General features: G+C 37.3%; 1 protein-coding gene across 1 annotated transcript in view; it reads left to right on the plus strand.

Annotated features, from left to right (window-relative positions):
• Positions 1 to 18792, plus strand: part of LOC150077120 (protein argonaute-2-like) — a 60420-nt gene extending 41628 nt beyond the window's left edge. Inside the window, exons 3-4 of the mRNA XM_090386267.1 lie at positions 9173 to 12333; positions 18680 to 18792. Coding sequence (XP_090242393.1) covers positions 9173 to 12312 — 3140 coding nt within the window. The 3' untranslated portion in view covers positions 12313 to 12333; positions 18680 to 18792. The remainder of the gene's footprint in view (positions 1 to 9172; positions 12334 to 18679) is intronic.
• Positions 18793 to 20784: the final 1992 nt, after the last annotated feature.

The following is a 20784-nucleotide window of genomic DNA, read 5'->3' on the forward strand; positions in this document are numbered from 1 at the left end:
GAATACGTTTCTAGCCAATAAACCAAGAACAATATCTCTTCGAGAGGAAGGACAATTATAAAGCCTTAACGCAGTTTGTGCAGGATCTTTTTACTAGAAGAAAGACATACCCACAACCTTAGCAGAAATTTTCCTACACACCAACCACTCGTTATTCAGAATAAAGATGCTTAGATGCCTCAACCAAACTAAAACTTAACAACTACAATCTGAAGAACAACAAATCATTAACTTAACTTGGATCTGACCACTGGTTTAAACTGGAGCCATTTTCTGAACTTGACCACTCACACGGTTGGGACAACATGTTCCAGGAATGGCATAAGAAGACCCGACAATGACATTGTGTAGTTGCTGCCGAAACGTCATTTGACGATCTGAACCGGGTATCATCACCCGGTTCACTTTCCATTCCATTCCATCCCATCCCTTCCCTTGGCAAGTGGGGACGGTTACTCTGTACCCTTCCCCCTGCCACTCCCTATCTTCACCTGGTGAGGCATGAGCCTGCCCCACCGACTTTTGGGGTTATCTTCACTATTGACCCCATATTTCTGTCTCTCACCCCCCCCCCCAGTCTTCAGTCTCCCTTCCCTTCCCTTCCCTCTCTAGCTATCTCACGACTAGCGTTTGAAACACTACACAAGCCCCACACTCAAAAGATTTTGAACTCTACCCCGCATAACTTATTTCTTTCGGCCTGACCAAATTTCTAGAGTTTCTTCCCTCATGAATGACGTCTTACCTTTCATATTATGAACGCGAAGCATGTTTTTCTGATTTGTGAGTTAACGATTAAGTGCGTTACAAGACTAATTTAGTAAATAATAAAATTACTATGAAATAAACAAGTTAATGAAAATGCCTCACTCTTATGCACTAATAAATTAAATTAAGTCTGATTTTATATGAGGTGTTTTTTTTTTTTTTTTTTTTTGAGTAGTCATGTGAGGTTTTTTTTTTTTAAGAGCCTAAAACTTCTTCATAACCCCTGAACACTGTGCCCAATGATACCAAAATCCAGCCCTTCTATGGTATATTTTGGAAGTGTAGATAATTATATTTTTAAGTATAATATAAAGATGTATTGGTTAATTTTGCTTTGTTCTGTAAGTTTGGCTTGCTTTTCTATTATTAAGGAATTTAACTTTAACCTTAATTCTATATTAGAGTCCTTCAATCTTAATTGGATTAGTACAAGTTTCTTTACGCAACGAATTACCAGGAACCCTGCTAAGGGACGGGGATTTACAACAACCGACAAGTAATAACTCTTGTTCGATTTCACCTACAGTTGCTCACTGACTCTTTTGGTCGTTATTACCCAAAGGAAGAGGACCCAGACACGGAAATACCTGAATAATAGATCCATTTTCGGCGAAAATCGAGGATAGTAATTTGAACATAAAAGAAAGCCTAATCGATCTATCATCCGACGACAGTCTCAAAGGTAAATTCCACTCGTCCCTAACAAGATCTCATTTTTGGTTTTCCGTAAAAAGTGAGTGCTGAGTGAAAAGGCCATCAAAATTTTAATTCCATTCGCAACTACATATGTGTGAGAAGACATATTCATCAGTTAGGGCAATTAAAAACAAGTACCGCTCTCGGCTAGAAATACAAACGACTCTCTGTGTTGCAGTAACGTCATTGGAGCCAAGAATCCAACAGCTTATTTCAAACAAGCAGCACAAATGTTATTATTATTAGCCACATGGTACGAGGAAGCCTGAGGCTTATGCTGCACCAGCCAAAAAAAAAAAAAAAAAAAAGTCCCGAGTTACCCCCTGTGTGAGAGAGAGAGAAAAGTAGAAAGACATCACCAAGAAAGAGAAGAATGATGATATCCAGCTCAGTACCCTGGGTTTGCCAAGCCCATACTCACCAGGTGTGAGCCCCTGGGGGAAATGTCACACTGATTATTTTGCTATAATTAATCCTTTATACACCTCTCTGTCGAGGTGCACTCCATATTTGATAATTGTTAATATTGATTGTTTCTGTTAATTCTTTTTTAATAAAATGAAATTTAAAATGTTTTTTTGCATTTTTCATAATGAATATATCTGCATTTATTTATTATACTTTTTTATCATTATAAGGCCATTATTATTATTAATCATATTAACATTAATGATATCCAATTTTTTTCAAATAACTTGGAGTGCAAAAACAAGTGTAAGTACCATTTATTTAGAATGTTACTTTTATGGAAAAAATCATGGTAGTGGTCCGCTATACTTACGGGACTAATATTTAATTATGTTTAACTATTTTTCTCTTGCATTTGGTTTTCTAGGAGGAAAGAAAAAGTATCGTTGGTAAAAGTATCGTTCAATGTAAATTTAGCTGTTTCACACATGAAACATGGAAAAATCAACCTAACCTGTTAAGCAGAAGTAAGAACGGTCTGCTTAACAGGTTAGGTTGATTTTTCCTGGGGCCTGTTGCAAGGCTTCCTTCTATAGTGGAGTGGACTGTGGTTTTCTCTGGCCATCCCAATTCTATCTCTTCAGCCAGAACGGATGGTGCGGACAGCTACTGAAGAGGCTTGGGCGAGACGCCGATGGTGACTTAGGCAGAGCCGGCGACCATCATCGATGACCGCAGGGATCCACTATACACCGGCGAACCCACAGCAACTAAGGCGATGATCGTTCAGCAACCATAGGAACGATGGCGACCAAAACCAGCAGATCCGACGACGGTGACAACCCTTTGGTCTCATTTTGGGCCCTTTTTATATTCTGTGCTCTCCTTTGTCTTCTAGAGCAAACTCTTCTTGGCCACTGTAAGTCATGAGTTTCCTGTCCAAGTCGGTCCAGGGATGACTCGTACCCCCAAATGGGGTCCCCTCGTCTTTAGGTGTTTTATTTAGCGTCATGGTGTCGGAGACATTAATAAAAATGCCCACCTACTCTCCCATGGCTGCCTTCCCTTTCGGCCAACCTCCCATGCCATCCTGTATTCCCATCTATTTTTTCCTGTCGTAAAATTCCTTATGTATCGTGAGAAGCCAGGCTCCTGCATTCCTTTCCCTTTGTACTTTAATTCATTTCTAGACTATGTTTGGGACTAGGGAGACCTTGCCTTACTCCTTATTAGATATGGAGAGAAATTTTTATAACCTAGTTAGAGCGAGAGGTTTTTCACGTTCCCTGAGATCCAAACTTTGCCTAGCTTACAATGGGAATATTCTCTCTATTCTTTCAACTGGCAATAAGTTCCCAATAGTTACACGACTCAGGCTCGATGTTCATATATTACAATATTGATAACTGAGTATTAGTTTGGATTGGTTGGAATTACAGGGAAGGTAAAAACTCTCGGGCTAACGCTAGCCCCTGTTTCATGCCTTTCGATGTAAGCCTTATTCATAACGATATGATGGGTTATATTGATTGTTTATTTTGTTAATATTGGAATTAATATGACTTAGCTATATATTGAGACCGTTAGAGCCCTTTGTAGGTTATGGTTACACCTTTTTCTTAAGCTTTATAGTTTGAAATAAAAATAAATATCTCGTGTTTTCGCAGGCTTATGTAATCTTCGATCATTTCTGATGGCATTAATCTGTCCTGTCCTCGATATATCATCATCAAGAGGAGTGTTTCCATTTACAATGGGTTTCCTCAGCCTACAAGTTATTTCTTGTTAGGAATTTTTTCCCGCCATAAAGTGCGGTTCAAGGTGTCTTGGTCGGTTAAGCCTCGGGCTGTCATGTACTCCATCCATCCATGTCCTCCTAGGCCTTCCTCTTCTCCTTCTTCCAGGAGGTATCCATTCCAGGATAGCTTTTGGATATCTGTTTTCTTGCATCTGTTTTACATGTCCATACCATGTTAGACGCTTTTCTTTGATGGTGTCAATAATAGTCTTTCTCACTTCCATTTTTTCCGGTGTCTTCATTCCGTTTTCTGTCTCTTCTAGAAGTTCCTGCTGAGCGTCTCCAAAAATCCATTTCTGTGGAGAGCAATTTGTTTTCCACTCGCCTATTCAATGTCCAGGTTTCCACTCCATACAATAGAAGACTTTGTACAATCCCCATTGTTTATATTCCTCAAACAACTGACGACATGCATACTTTGCATCTTCTAAGTCTTGTGCTATCACCACCTGATCATCTGCAAAAAGTAAATTGTGAATATAGGTGTTCTTATTAATCGGCAATCCCATTTTATTACATTTTTTGACAGGATCTTAGGCAGATGTCAATATAAATTTTGAAAAGTGTTGGTGACATGCAACAACCTTGTAATAAGCCTTTTGAAGTGTGGAATTCAGGTGACAAAGCTGATCCCACTTTAATTCTGCATCTATTATTCCTGTAAATCGCCTTAATAATGTTAATCAGTTGTCCATCAATATTTGCCTCTTTCAGTGCTTCCCATAAGAATTTTCTTGGAACACTGTCATATGCCTTTTCAGGGTCAATGAAAATCATAAAGATTTTTTTCCTTTTGATTGGCATTTTTCAAGGATCTGTCGTACTGCTGAGATATGATCTATACATGACCTCCCAGCTGAAAAACCACTTTGTTCTTCTGATATCTCGATTCGGGCTTCTAAATGGTTCCTGGTCCATTTTCCAAGGATCTTTAACAGCGGGTTCAGGACGCATATTCCTCTGTAATTTGAACAGCTTTTCCGATCGCCCTTCTTATAAATTGATGTAATATATCCTGTTATCATTTCTTTTGGTATTTCTTCTCCTCTCAGTATACTATTTAACAGTTTTTGTATCAGAACAGCCACTCCTCTTCCTCCATATTTCAGAAGTTCCATGTAAACTCCTCCAGGTCGAGGTGATTTGCCATTCCTTCCTTCCTTTAGCAGGAGTTCCACTTCCCTAACAGAAACTTTTAAGCCCGAGTCTTCTACACCAAATTCCTCCATCGTCTTGAACTCTTCCCGGTCTTCTTTTAAAAGTCCTTCGTAGTACTCCGTCCAGTCTTTCAAAGGTATTACAAACCATCATTGTGTTTATTCTGTTTTCTCAAGTCTTTAAGGACCTTCCACGATTCCGCTGATTGCTTAAAGCCCAATTTGCTATTAATAGTTACGCATTTCCTTTCCCATTCTTCATTTTTCGCTTCTACTACCAACCGATTGGCTATTTTCTCTTTTCCAACATAAATGTTACTATATGCATCATTCCTGTCACCCAGCCATTTGATATGCAAGTTTCTTTTCCTCTACAGCAGCTCTTACTTTCTCTGTAATCCAGGTCTTTTTTTGTCCTTGGTTCTTCTTTTTGCCTAGGATTTCATGAGCTATTTTTTTAACAGTATTTTTTAAATATTCGTAGATTTCTTCAATATTACCTTTTATCTCTATGTTAATTGCAGCATCCAGTCTTTGGGTGAAGTTATTTCTAATGCTGTCGTCCTGGAGTAGGTCAATGTTAAATTGATCCACTTGTAGCACTTCTCCTTTCCTGCATTGTTGGTTGTCCACACATTTTCTTAATCCAGTTCCACCTCAGTGTTGTTTTAACAAGAAAATGGTCAGATCCACATTCAGCTCCTCTATAAACTCTGACATCTTTCAATACGTATGTCCCTGAATATTTTGAAATAATATAATCTATAACTGATCTAATTTGTCTTGTCTCGTGTGACCAAATATATTTATGGATATCCTTGCGTTGGAAAAATGTGTTGTTTATTTGTTTAAATGATCTAAAATTATCAAAATTATTTGGATATTAGTGTTAATTCTGCTTTTGTGTGCGTGTGTGTGTATATATATATATATATATATATATATATATATATATATAACGTTTTCACTATTAGCCTTATACTTATTAGATGTTATAATAAAAAGTTATAAGAGGATTATTGTTTTCATTATTAAATAGTATTTTTCATTGTATTTACAGTTCAATTTTTATCACCCTCGTGAGCAGCAGAAGGGTTATGATTGCTGACCTCCCACACAGTGTTAAGTTGTAAGGACCCATCCTTACAACTGTTATTAATAATGGGTATCATTGATATTGGAAAATTATTAGTGAATATTAATACAGACAACCTTTGGAAATATATATCAGGTCAAAACAAAATAACAGAATTCGAATAGGATAATTCAGATAAGTCCCAGGCTTAATGGTGCTCGTTTTGCCTCTTACTTTAAGCAAGAGGAAGATTAACGTAGCAATGGGGGGAAGCGTTTCGAACACGCGATACAACAGAAACACTGCAGTCCGTAGTTATTGAGCACAGATCAGAGTCAACATTTCGCCCCTAAAGAACAATGGGCCGAAACAAAAACACAATTAAGATAGAGATGGAGCTCAGTAATTGAGGTACTCAAGAAATTGAGTGCACACTTTAAAAATTTCATGGGGGCAATAACGACAGGTGTAGCAAGACAAATACAGGGCATAGATGGGCAAACACAAAGAAGATCGAGAAACTTCCAGTCACCTTTCTAGAGTTTCAGAAATTGCTGGAAACCGGAAGCCCCCTCTAAAAAAGGATGGAAGAGACGCCCACGGAACAGTAAAGGAGACGAATGGGAATTAAAGGGGAAGAGATGTACAGGTCAGCGATTGGTCAGAGAGAAAAGCGTAGGAAATTTTGAAATTCAGAGTAAAGAGAAATAAAGGTTTTTTTTTTTTTTTTTTTTTTTTGCAGTCTTTTGGCTTGTGTGTAGGAAGACAGTTGTGTGGCAGAGTCGTTAAGTTTTGGGTGGTGGTGAAAGGTTTTGGAGCCGGCCGGAGGAATGGGAAGGAAATGTTTCTTGTGAGTAATTTATGTAAGTCTAAAGTTGGAGAAAGAATGTGTCCACGTAGAAGAATGAAGATACAGCAGTAGCCAATGAATACAGCACAGTGAAGAAGCTGATGCAATTCATCGAGAAGGAAAGAGAAGAACGCCCAAGGAGAATTCTAGAGGCAGGGTACTCAACTGAGCAGTGATGAGCGACAGGCCGACCTTAAAATTTTCGCAGTGCCAGAGCGGTATACGGATGCAGCGCTGACCGATGACGTAAGAAAGGATCCTTATTCAACTCAGCAGAGCAGTGCCTACGGGAGAGCGAACCTCAGTAAAGATTGATATATTTCAAGGATGAGCAACGCCCGCCTTCTAGTCTACGTCGTTATGCAGATGGTTATGGGAGCCCAGAATAGAGAGAACACTCGGAAAACTGAGTAAGTGATAGTTAAGTACGAAAAAATCTTAAGTTAGTGAAGGAAGGACTCTAGAGGAAATACTTAATCTATGGAAGAAAACTAAACGTAAATTGCACCCAGGTACACAGAGTTGTAGAGAAATTAATGAGTAGGACCTTATGGTAAAAGTTAATTAGTGGGTAGAAAGGATACCTTGATATAATAGTTAATTTTGGGGGAATGACTAATTAGGTAGCAAAGGATTGTAGTTGAATGTTAAATAATAGTGAATTTGGATTTATTAAGAGTATAACTAAGTGTGATAGTAATTGTTTAAACGGATAAAACACTGATTGAGTGTCTAGCTAATTAAAGAATTATTGGATTAGATATACGGGAAGATTGTTAATTACATTGGTTGATTATGAATGATGAACAGATCTGTGGTTGAGGAAAGAATTTTCAAACTGAGATATATCTATACATATATACGTGTACGTAATAATTTTGGAAAGGGATATATATATATATATAGCTACTTGTAATTGTTTATTCTCATACTGAAAGCTACCTTAGACCTACTAGGACAGTTGACTAGTAGGAAAGCTGATGTAAGGATTATGAGATGTAATGAACTCCTAGATCTGTTAGAACCCAAGGATGAGGCACACGAAGAACATGATGATATATATATGCATAAAATTCTGTAGTTTGAATTACAAGGATATTTACACAGATAAGGCTTAGCAGTCTAACAAAGCCACACATAATAAAGTTCACAGTTAATTGTAGCTATTGATTGAAATGTATATAATGTCAATAAATATTATTATGTTTTGGTACTTGTCTGTCAGTCATTTTGAACTTCAGCCAGTCCAGAGGAGGAATACCTAAATTATTGAGACCCCCTAGAGTCTAGAATCTTTTGGGAGATTAACAAGTCAGATGTAAAGTGAGAGGGGGACAAAACGGGGGGCATAGTAGAGTACAGGGAATAATTAAATAAGTCTTATAGCATTGAGAAAAAAAATAATAATAAATAGAAGATATATATATATATAATATCGAAAGATAAAGATATATATATTTAAATAAAAACAAATAAACATCAATCACATAATCATCCACACCCCCACAAAAGTCTTAGGTACCAATCCTTCAAAGAAAACCCGAGTTTTCCGTTTTCTTCGGGAAATCCGGATTTTTCGTCAAGAAAAACTGGCAAATCGACCTTGGAATATATGCAATGAATAGACATAATACACTAAAGCTAGAGTAACCACTTCTTTGGGATTTAATAATGCCATATTCGGGGTCCAGGTTTTGTTGTCATTTTTTTGAGTATTAGAATAGTAGAGAGCAAAAAAAAATTCAGTTCAATTTTTAGAAGAATATGACATTACTGGTTATTATTATTTAGTTTAACCCCAGGGGGCTTCCAAGTATGGGCTTGGCACAAGGGTCCTGAGCTGGATATCATCAGTCTTCTCTTCCTTGGTGAGTCCCTTTTCTCTCTCTCTCTCTCTCAGGATAACTCAGGAATGTTTTTTTTTTTTTTTTTTTTGTCTGGCGACCTATCCTCCTCCATTCATCTATTGATCAGACATTTTGAAAAGGTGGTGGCTTTAGTAATGCCTCATCACAGGCCCCCTCATAAAGTTGTGTCCCTGAAAAAAAGATGCCAGCCTGCTCTTGCTTTTCGGTTTGTGGGGGAGATTCTAAGCACATAACACACTGTGCTAAGCATACCATGATCCATTGTGCATCATATAAGATTTAAATCTTAACTTTATTAAAGTAAGAAACGGAGGAGCCCATCAGGATTACATCTCTAATGAATAGTTTGCTTGTATGAATCCCAAAGTAGATTATGTTTAATTTTAGTTACCCAATCTCCTTGGCAGCCTATATTAATGAAAGGTGTGGACTATATATTATATAATTTTATGCATTTCTATTTTTTATGCGTTCCAATATTAATGAAAGGTGTAGACTATATATTATATAATTTTATGCATTTCTAAATGTTAGAATTTTTTTTTATTTTAGGTAGGGGTGCTCGTCCTGAAGAAGAAAGCCGAGCTCAAGAGTCACAGCAGACTGCCCAGCCAGAACAAAGAAGGGTAATCGATGAACCAAGACAAGGCCCATCCACACCCTTGCCATTTACCTCTGATACCCAAATAGAAAAGGAGTCACTTGTGGATAAACAGCAAGGAGAGAAGAAAGTACCAAGAACAGAATCAGTTCCTCCTCCACCAAAAGAAACAACCAGTGACATAACACTTAAACCTTCTAGGCCTCCATCTTCTGGCCCAATTAAACAGCAAGGAGAGAAGAAAGTACCAAGAACAGAACCACTTCCTCCTCCAAAAGAAAAAACCAGTGACATAACACCTAAACCTTCTAAGCCTCCATCTTCTGGTCCAATTAAACAGCAAGGAGAGAAGAAAGTACCAAGAACAGAACCAGTTCCTCCTCCAAAAGAAACGACCAGTGACATAACACCTAAACCTTCCAAGCCTCCATCTTCTGACCCAATTAAACAAGTATCATCTGCATTTAAAAGGCTTCTTGTAGATCGTCCTTTATTTGATTCAACTGCAGTTCTACCATTAAGGCCCGGATATGGGAAATTGGGAAGAGTGATCAACTTGATTGCAAATTATTTTGAAATACAACTACCTCAAGGTAACGTCTATCATTATGATGTGGAAATTTATCCAATAAGAAGTCAAGAAGCAGCAGAAGCGCCTTCTGCCGTTAAAAAATATAGGTGTCTCAATACAAAACTGAACAGAGAAATTATTAATAAAATGGTTAAGGAATTCAAAGTCTTTAAGGGCTATTATCCTGCCTATGATGGAAGAAAGAATCTTATTACTCGTAGACCACTTCCATCAAACAGTTTGACTTTCAGAGTAAATTTTCCTGAACCTGGAAGAGAGAAAGACGATGTGTTTGAAATCTGCATAAATGCTGTTGAAAAGGAAGAGCAATCCGACTGTGCAATAAGTTTAGAGCCACTTTACCAGTTGTTTCAAGGGAGGAGTTCCTCTGCATCTCAGGAAGCAGTTATGGCGTTAGAAATTATTTTAAGACATGGGCCTGCATTGCGGCATGTGCCGGTAGGAAGATCTTTCTTCAGTCGACCATCTAAAGAGGAAATACATTCACTTGGGAAAGGGCAGGAGATTTGGTTTGGATATCATCAGAGTGTGCAACTTTCCCAGTGGAAACCAATGTTAAACATCGATATGTCAGCTACGGCGTTCTATGAACCTTGTTCAATAATAGAATATGTTTGTAAATTTCTTGATATAGCAAATATAGATGAGGTAAGGCAAGGACTACATGATTCAGATATTGTGCAACTGTCAAAGGAATTGAAAGGTCTGAAAATTGTGGTTACCCATATGAATTATCCCAGGAAATATCGAATTCTGAAGGTATCTCGCAAATCTGCTAACAGGACAGAATTTCAAATGCAAAAAGATGGAAAAGACATTGTTATGACGGTTGCTGACTACTTTTATGAGACATATAAAATGAGACTTCGATATCCCAATTTACCTTGTTTAAATGTCGGTTCGGAAAAGAAAACTGTGTATTTACCTTTTGAAGTATGCAACCTCTTAGCTGGACAGCACTATAAAAAAAAATTACGGGATTTTCAAACTGCTGATATGATAAGATATACAGCCCGTGCACCGGAGGTAAGATTTAGAAACATAGAAGGTATAGTTAGAGATGCAGCATTTGAAAATGATCCCACTGTTAAGGAGTTTGGTTTAAAAATAAGTAATAGGCCATTACAGCTTCAAGGCAGAGTCATTGATCCTCCTTGTATTTGTTATAGTCAAAATCAGAATATAAAACCAAGAGAGGGCTCTTGGGATATGAGGGACAAAATGTTTTACAGAGGAGCTAATATTGAAAAATGGATTTTAATAAGTTTTAGTAGCCAGAGATTTTGCGGCATGCACAATTTGCGAAGATTTTCTGACATGTTGTGTGAAATTGGTACCGCAGCTGGTATAAATATTGGACGTGTTGCCGATATATTAATTGTTGAACGACAAAGTGTTATGGCTGTTTTAAAGACTGCATACGATAAATATAAACCTGATTTGGTTGTCATCGTTCTTTCAAGCAGAATATCAAATTATGCGGAAATCAAACAGATAGCGGAAACCCAACTTGGTATCATCACTCAATGTGTAAGAGAGATAAACGTTGTGAAAAAATGCAATCCACAGTTAATAGGCAATCTGTGCCAAAAAATAAATGCTAAAAGGGGAGGTGTAAACAATTCACTTTTGCAGGCAGAAAAACCAATTATCTTCAAAAAACCAATAATCATTATTGGAGCAGATGTTAGCCATCCAGGTCCAGGTTCTAATAAGCCATCGATTGCAGCGGCAGTAGGAAGTCTTGATGCAATTCCATCGAGGTATGCTGTTTCGATACGGGTTCAAGCTGAAAGGAATGAAGTGAAAGAAAGAGAAGAAATCATCATAGAATTGAAATCGATGGTAAAAGACCTTTTATTGGAATTTCGCCGCCAAACAAGAGGACATTTACCGGAAAAGATAATTTTTTATCGTGATGGAGTTAGTGAAGGAGAATTCTTCAAAGTTCAGAAAAAAGAAGTTAGTCAAATCAGAGATGCATGCACTCTTGTAGGAGGAGATAAATACAAGCCTGCAACTTCTTTTATTGTTGTACAAAAAAATCATCATACTAGGTTTAAACCATCCGATAGCAGAGATGGAGTTGGAAAAATGAGAAATATTCCACCAGGTACAACTGTTGATAAATCCGTTACTCATCCAGTAAACTTTGATTTTTTCTTGTGCAGCCATTTTGGTATCCAAGGAACTAGCAAACCTTCTCACTATACTGTTTTATGGGATGATAATAGCTTTCCTCCTGATGAATTACAAAAATTAACATATTATTTGTGTCATATCTATGCCCGTTGCACTAGAAGTATATCCGTTCCAGCTCCTGTCCGCTATGCTCATCTGGCTGCATATCGCACTAGTCAATATTTGCTCAGTCAGGGTGACATCTCCAGTTCAAGTAGTGATGTATCAGGTGATTCAGGCCCAATACCTATCCCAACGAGTACAATCGAGGCAATTAAAGTTAGAGAAAACTTGAACATCACAATGTATTTCGTGTGACTATTTTTTTCACAAAAAAAAGTAAGTATCTAATTACTATTGTATGTAATAATAATAAAGAGAAATACTGTAGTTAGTTATTTGCATGTTATTACGTGCGGGTAAGAATAGAAAATTAGAATGCTGCTCTGTGTGAATTGGAAATAATTTAATGAACGGCCATTGCTTTTTGGTGTACAGGCCCAATAATAAAATAAAAATTTCTTGTTTATACTCTGGCACTACCACCAGGTCAGTGGAGTTTACAATAAATCATCAATATAAATATAAAATAAACTCTTGAAGGAGAGAGGGAGATGGGGTCACCGTACATTACTGCCTTAAAAAGAGGATGTTGGTTTTTCTTCTTTTTTTTGTTTGCTTTTTTTTTTTTATGTAGATTGGGAAAAAACTGCCCAGAACATATTTAGCTCCACGGAGAAACTTGATGGCTGCTATACAGGAAGAGGAAGGTTGTGATTGGTATGAGTTTGATGTCTGTGGGACTGCAAAATCTCAACAGTTATTTTGTGGTTGGACAGCCTGTGATACTGTTGCGGCTTTAAAAGAACTGGAAAGTCTGTCTTGAATTCTTTGGGACCTCCTGGTACTGGCAGAAGTAATCCTGAATGTGGGACGACGGTACCAGGGTGAGATCTCAGGAGAATGGGGTTTGAGGTATTTCCTGGGGCAGCATCTGGGGTTGGGGAAGAGGGCAATCCAGGAGGAAAGGACAGTGAACCTGCCAAAGTATCTGTTGATGTTGGCACATGGGTTGTTGAATGGACCAGGCATTCTCTGAATGCTCTTCAGCAATGATTGCAAGACATGGAGGATCATAGGACTCTTAAAGGTATAGTTCTTGCAGCTGCTGTGAAACACCATGTAACTTCTCCACTTCCAATACACCTTTAGCATATCCAGTTATGCAGATGCCCAGCCTTTGGTATGATTACCCAATATAGTGGTAAGTGTGCTCCATTGGACAATCATTTAGAGTATCCGGGAGAACCATACCATTAACCTTGAGTACCTACAGATCTTGCATAATCATTGCCAGAGAGAGCTCTTAGACACCTGGTCCATTTAACATAGCCCAGGTGCCAACATCAACAGAAACATCGGCAGGTTCACCTCCTGGATTGTCCTCTTCCCCAATCTCAGATGTCACTCCAGGAAATAATTTTTTTTCTTTTACCCAATTCCCACATTTCAGGCTGTGGTAACCTGAAAGTGAGGAGTTGACTCAGACCAACTACAGTCTTCCTCTGCCTTTGTAGCCAGCATCAAGTCCAGAGGTGGGCTGGCCATAAGACTTGCCAGGGAAACCCCGGGTGGGCTTGGAGGCTGGTATGATTTTGGCCATAAACACTAGCATGAGGTAAAGTTTTCCTAAAAAGAATTTTTGACCCAGTCTGCCTCTGATAAAGCCATTCCATGCAGATGAATATTCTGTACAGGTTTTAGCTCAGAGGTCTCTGAGAAAAATCCATAATCCACTGTTGGTCATAACACTTTGGAGGAAATGTATGGCAATCTCCCTTTCCTTTACTTTTTTCTATTTCTGCTTCAGATCTTTGGAAATTTATTTTAGCATATTATTTTCAGCTTGTGCATCAAAAGTGGTAACTGCCATTTAATAAATTATTTCTAATTCACAAAGAGCAGTTTTCTTCATTCTTAGTATATCACATTACCTGCACATAGAAGAGTGCCCTTGCCCTTCAAGTCCTATAGTATGTACATGTTAGCCAAAGCAATTAATAATAAATTTTATTATTATTGTATATGCTAGTAATAAAGAGAAATACTGAAGTTTTGTTAACCAAAGAAATTTTCAGTTTTCAGATCTAAGCTATATAAATTCTGAAATCTATGGGTGGTGCAATTTAAAATATTTTCCGTAGAACAAATAAAATTTCCACATGAACAGATTTCAAGAGACCTGGGTACACTGTTTGTGCCTTTAGGTAATAGAGCTGCTGCTGTAGAATGCACAAATTAAGAACTAAAGGGATATTCCACAATTTAGTGGTGTCCGCAACACATTTACAACAGACTCCAACGTACAGTACTGAGCAGTTGCACTGGTCAACTGCTTTCTTGTGTTCATAACCAGTGGAAAGCATTAGCATTAGTAGAGGCATATGATGCAAGAAAGCAAGCTTATACAGCATCAGCCAAAAAAAAAAAAAAAAATCCCATTTCAGCAATCCATTCGCTCCAAAAGTTTGTCGTCTTCCTTGCATTTATTTAAACTATCAACTTCCACAATGACAGATGGAAGTTTGTTCCAGCAATCAACTACCCGCTGGCTAAAGGCAGATTTCCCACATCTATTTGACAACTGTCTTTCCTCAATTTTAGTTTATGCCCCCTCAGGTTTGTGATCTGAGCAAGAGGAAGAATCCCATCAGCATTGAGCCTGTTCAATCCATTTAAGGCCTTATACTCCTCAGTCAGATCACCTCGCAGGTGCCTAGTCTCTAGACGCTGAAATTTGCAAAACTTAAGCCTTTCTTCGTAAGAGCTCCCCCTTTGTTCCCCTCACCAGTCTTGTTGCTCTTCTCTGTACTAGCAACTCTACATCCTTCCTAAAATGAGGCTTCCAGACTTCTGTGCAGTACTCATGGTGTGGTTGGACCATTGCCTTATACAAGAGGATAATCACCTCCTTTTCCCTGCTAACCAAATTCCTGTATATCATTGATAAGATGCATGATCTGCTGTGGCAACCTGTCTGCACTGCTCAGAAAATTTCATATCTGACTCAATTACCCCCAGGTCTCTTTCATTCTCCACTACCCTGAATGTAACACCACACAGTTTATACATTGCTCTGGGATTACTGCTACCCACATGCAATACTTTGTATTTGTCAATGTTAAACTTCAGTTGCCACTTTTCAGCCCATCTGCCCAACTTTTCTAGATCATGTTGCAGGAGTTTCTAGATCTTGTTACTGTCATTAACAACCTTTGTATCACCTGCAAACTTCAACATTAAGCTTTGATATACTTTCATCAATATCATTGATAAATATACAAAACAACAATGAGCCCAACACCGAACCTTGGGGGTATCCACTTATAACATTAGACCATGAATAGCAATGTCCACTGATTACGACGACTGTTCTCCCACGCAACCATCCTGTTATCCATTGTAGCAACTTGCCCTTAATGCCATACTGCTCCAATTTGTACAGTAGTCTTCCATGTGCAATAGTATCAAAAGCTTTCCTGAAATCCAAGTACTGTATAAATGTATATCAGAATGTTCACTTTTCCTGTGAATTTTTTTTTTTTTTTTTTAACCAACAACAGCCATTTGGTAAGCTGGCCAAAAACCTCTATGTAATGTGTCCACATGCCTACCAAGTCTACTTGTGCATCAACATTTGGGCAGGCACTAATAGGGCCTTTATTATTAGGCTATACCTCCACTGCTCCCAAGTATCTTAGTACTGCTGTATTCTTACAGGAAACACTCCTAAACTGTTGGATGATATGCCCTTAGAAATATGGTAAGGATGTGGTTCCAATACAGTGGAATAGCTCTTCATTTTGGTAGAGATAAAAGTGGATATGTCCTTCCTAACTGAGGGATGGATTGTGGAGGGTTAGCAGTAGTGTAATATCTGTGCAGTGTTGTTGTCATGCTTGTGTAATGGTGTTTTGTGCATGCCTGTAACACACATTGAAGTAAAATTAACAAATACTGGGTAACTGTACCACCAATTTCCTTACACCTGTTCATTTTGTTTACACTGTCATTTGTCTTTTAATTGAAAACTGTTTCCTTTAAGCACTTCTGCTTGTTTCTTGCAGTTGAAACTTTATAGTCAGATATAATGTCACTGAAACTTTCGTTTTTCTCATTAGCTATGCCTCTGATTGAAGAAATTTCTAGAACACTTGCCGATTTATTCCTTGATAAACTGAATTCTGAACACCCATGCAAGTTAAGTTGTATATGCAGCAAAATACATGTATAATTATCAAGTGCCATGTATATGTTAAATACCACATGAATACTGTAACAGAGTTGCAAATATTTACTTTAGCATGTTTCCTCTCATTACATTTCTATACAGAGTGTCTCAAAACTATTGGTACAAACTTTAGAAATAAATGGAACTTGTCTAAACAAGCAATAAAGTCAATAAACATGGGTCCAAAAATCAATTGTTTTAGAGATATTTGGCTTTTATGGTAGGGGCCAGTAAGTTGAGAGTTCTCTGATGTGCGAGTAATGTTTACATCGCATTTTATAACAGGTGCTTAAAGTGATGACTTTCCATTTGAATGTAAGCTTCAGCACGTTTTCTCATCAGATTTCATATGCGTTCAAAGATCCCTGAGGTTTCTCCGATTCTGTGACAATCATTTTCAACACATTCACTGAGTGTTGTTTGTTTGTTTTGTTTGTTATTTGGTTTTTAGGAGCATTAGCAACTAAGGCCATATTGCTCCGGGAATATGCGGTGGTCATTCCCTGACCTTTCTGCATCCTCCGTATTTGGTGGTGATGGGCTCGAACCCTGGTCTAATCAAGAAGCATGTGCTACGCACTGCTGCTCCTTCCCACCTGGCTACGGAGGCGCCCGAGTGTTGTTCAACAGAACTTGAATACAACAAACATTTAAGTAATCCCACAGAAAGAAATCCAAAAGATTAAAGTATAGTGATCTAGGAGGCCATGCTGTGGTTCCACCACACCTTATCCACCTGTTGTTGACTCTTTCATTCAAGAACTTCCTAAGGTTCCAAAGAAAACGAGGCAATGTCTCATTGTGAATGAACCACATATGCTGAATTTCCAAAAGAGGTACATCCTCCCAAAGTTCTGATAGCTCATGTTGCAAAAAACGAAGATAAACGAGACCATGCTGTCTACCAATGAAAACATGAGGTCCCATCAATCAATCAATCTTCAAGGATATCTATCCACACACTGGCAGAAAGTTTTTGCTGATGTGCCAATTCAGTGGTGGCATAAGGATTTATTTGGGCCAAATATGGTGCAAGAAAATCCTTATGAACATCATTATGAATTTCCAAGGGCTATGGAAGTTCATAATGCCATCTCAAGTGAAGCATGCTTCACGAGTGAATAAAACCAAACTTAAGAACTGCAGATTTTCGGAGCGCTTAGTCAGGATCCACTGACTAAGCACAACTCTTGGTGCAAAGTCATTAGCAATCGGAGATTGCACATGATAGGGGGTATTGCACATGAAAGTTTGTTCATGTAAAATCTACCAAACTGTATTATGACAATGTTTTCTGCAGAAGAGATCCTGTTGCTAATTGCACCTGGATTTTCTGCAATTCTTAGGATTTTTTCTTACAATTGTGGAGTAGAAGCTGTTCTGCCTGGGCCTTCCAGTGGTTTGCATAAATGGTGAAAATGCACCGTTTTCTCATAAATACTGATAAATTCTCCTGAATTCTGTCTATCTGAATGCTGTGTGGTATAATCATGCAGCCTCATGCATGTTACCATTGCCCATCACAACATACTTCTGGATATCAGTCATCTGTTCATTTGAAAAAGTGTGAAGTCATAAAAGAATTCACTTACAATGAAATTACACAGTAACACAGAATTTAAGAAAAAAGAATGGAGTCACTAAACTACAAAATGTCATGAAAATCAATATTAAATAATCAACTGTCAAGCTAAATAAAATGTTTGCAATTTAATAATGTAACAGCATAACTGTGACCTTATTCGTTTCACACTTGTCATGTAATGTAATGTAATGATCAGTAATATATGTTGGTTTAGTGATGATGAGCACTACAAGTGCAAAATGAATAAGGACATAGTTATGCTGATACATCATTATTAAATTGAAACGCACACAGACAGCTGGTATTTCTAATCCAATCAAAGTCACCTCAAAATAAAGCTGACTGTGTAATGTAAATGCGACTCGTGTGTCAAAGAACTCTTGGCTTACCAACCCCTGCCAAATATCTCTGAAACAGTTTTTGGACCCAACATGTTCAATAAGACTTGTTTGTTTTCATGAGTTCTATTTACTCCTGAAGTTTGTACCTCCAGTTTTGAGATGCCCTGTATATGGGGAAAATCACTCATTCCTCATATATAAACTACTTCTTAAGAAAATATGGCGATTGTAAATTTGAGAGATTGCTGTATAATTAAAATCTGGTTTAGAACCTTTGACAAAGGTGTATAGTTAAAACTTGATAGTAGCATCTTTGCAAAGTTGTCCAAGTTGGAAAGATAATTTTCTAGCATTTAGTACACACATGTTAAGTTCTTACATATAAATGTTAATTTATTATTATTATTATATATAATATAAAATTTAAAAACATGTTTTATATATTTTTAAAATTTTCTGAAATTCCAGGTGAAGGTAACAGCTTGTCTAACAGGCTCTTGCTCTTTTCCCCAGTGGATGGCCCTCAGGCTTCTGCATTGGCATTTTAAGAGCGGAAATTTGTTGCCAACACTTGTTCCTATACACATTTGCGTTTATTAAATGCACATATTTCTATTCCTTTTCCAATAATAGTTCTATTATACTATATGTACTGTTATTGCATTTATTATTTTTTTTTTAACTTTCTTTTTGTGACTAAAAAATTATTGAAATTAAAGTAATTCTTCATTGTTTCTTTTTCAACTTTATTGCTTTTTTATTGAAAGTAAGTAGTTTAAAGGATGAATTTGTAAGAAGTTAGGCAAACCAATTATTTTTTAATAAACAAATATTACTATATTAAACTAGTCAGATGTTACAGGTGTGGCTTTTAAACAGTAACACATTTATTTTTGTAATATTTACAATATACACATCATATCCTACATGTTGGGACACCTCACCCTGTGAAGTAATGGCTTTGCTTATTCTGCTGGATGAAAAACCTGAGTATTATTATTGTTGTTAGCCAAACTGTGCAAGGAAGCCTGAGCCTTTTGCTGCACCAGCCAAACATTTTTTTTTATGCTGGAGAGAGAGAGAGAGAGAGAGAGAATTGCCAAGAAAGAATTGCCAAGAAAGAAAATGATGATATCCAGCCCAGGTTCCTGAGCTGGATATCTTCATTCCAGGTGCTAAGCCCATACTCGCCAGATGTGAGCCCCTGGAGTTTTTTTTTTTAAAAGCAGTAAATGTGTTTTAATTGAATAACTCTCATTTTATCATAACTGATTTTTTATTTATTTTTCACCCAATACAGTAGACTCTCAATTAACTGGGGAAATTGGGAAATTAATTCCCCCCAGATAATTAGCAAAATAAGCAAAAAATATGGATTATGAACAATGTGCATTTAATATGAAAACAAAAATTGTATATAAACATATATTCATAAGTTATTATTTTATGAAAAAGTAAAGAAGTTTTGTTTCTTTGGATTACTGACCTTCCTACAAACAGCACCGACCGGGCTAGCCGAGTGGGTAAAAGTACCTGCCCGGCAACCCAAAGGTCGCGGGTTCGATTCCCGCCTCGGGCTTGGATCAAAGTACTGCAAAAACCTTGGGAGGTGCAATATGGCCACAGAAGCCGATGCGCCAAACAACTACCAAATCAAATCAACCTACAAACAGCAGAATGTAATTATGCAACATCTTGTCAGCAAGAACATAGCCTTCTTGCTCTGCACAGTGAAGCAGAGCCTCCATATGAGACAAAGCAGTACTATGTGGGATTTTATTTTTGTTGGCAATAGATTTTCTTCAGTCTTCATCTCTGTTTGGTTCTTCTTCATTCATAACACTATGAATGAAGAAGAACTATTTCATAACATAACATTTCATTGCAAATTAAACTTATCTGAATGAACTATCTGAATTTTATCCATTCAACTGCTTCATCTAAAACTTCAAACCTTCATTCTGTCTTAAATCATATATGTTTTATTATTCTTGTCACTAAGAACTCTGCCTGTTGCTGGTACATTTAATATTTTCTGAAAAGATTTTTGTAACATGCTTTTGATTGATGTCCATGATGTTGAAATTTCATATGCATCCAATTTTGTAATTTTTCTAAAATGACAAATTACTGTTGTTGATGTAACAAGTTTTTTTATATATTTCTTTAAAATTTTGAATCACCCCTTGGTTCATTGGTTGTATTTATGTTATCAACATTAATTGGCAAATATTTTACAAAACTGTTCCCATCATCTGACATTAAAATTTCTTCACTTGGGTGACTAGGGGCATTGCATTGTCTCAAAGTAGAACTGCATTTTCAGGCAGATTAATCAGTTTCAAATGCTGAGGCACTGTTGGAATGAATTTCTTTGTAAACCAGTAAGAAATGAATTAATGAAGTTGGTGATTAAATTCAGCTGCTGCAGGCTCACTCAGTTCTAATCTAGGATAGTAATTTGTCTAATTCTGTATTGGTTTAAATCTTGTTAACCAACCAGAAGATGCATTAGATTGCCCCAGTAATTCTGACTATGAAAAAATGCTTAGTTTAAGCAATGCACGTTTTCC

This window comes from Mastigoproctus giganteus, chromosome 12 (genome assembly GCF_048544385.1).
Source record: "Mastigoproctus giganteus isolate SK-2022 chromosome 12, ASM4854438v1, whole genome shotgun sequence".
Taxonomy (NCBI): Eukaryota; Metazoa; Arthropoda; class Arachnida; order Uropygi; family Thelyphonidae; genus Mastigoproctus; species Mastigoproctus giganteus.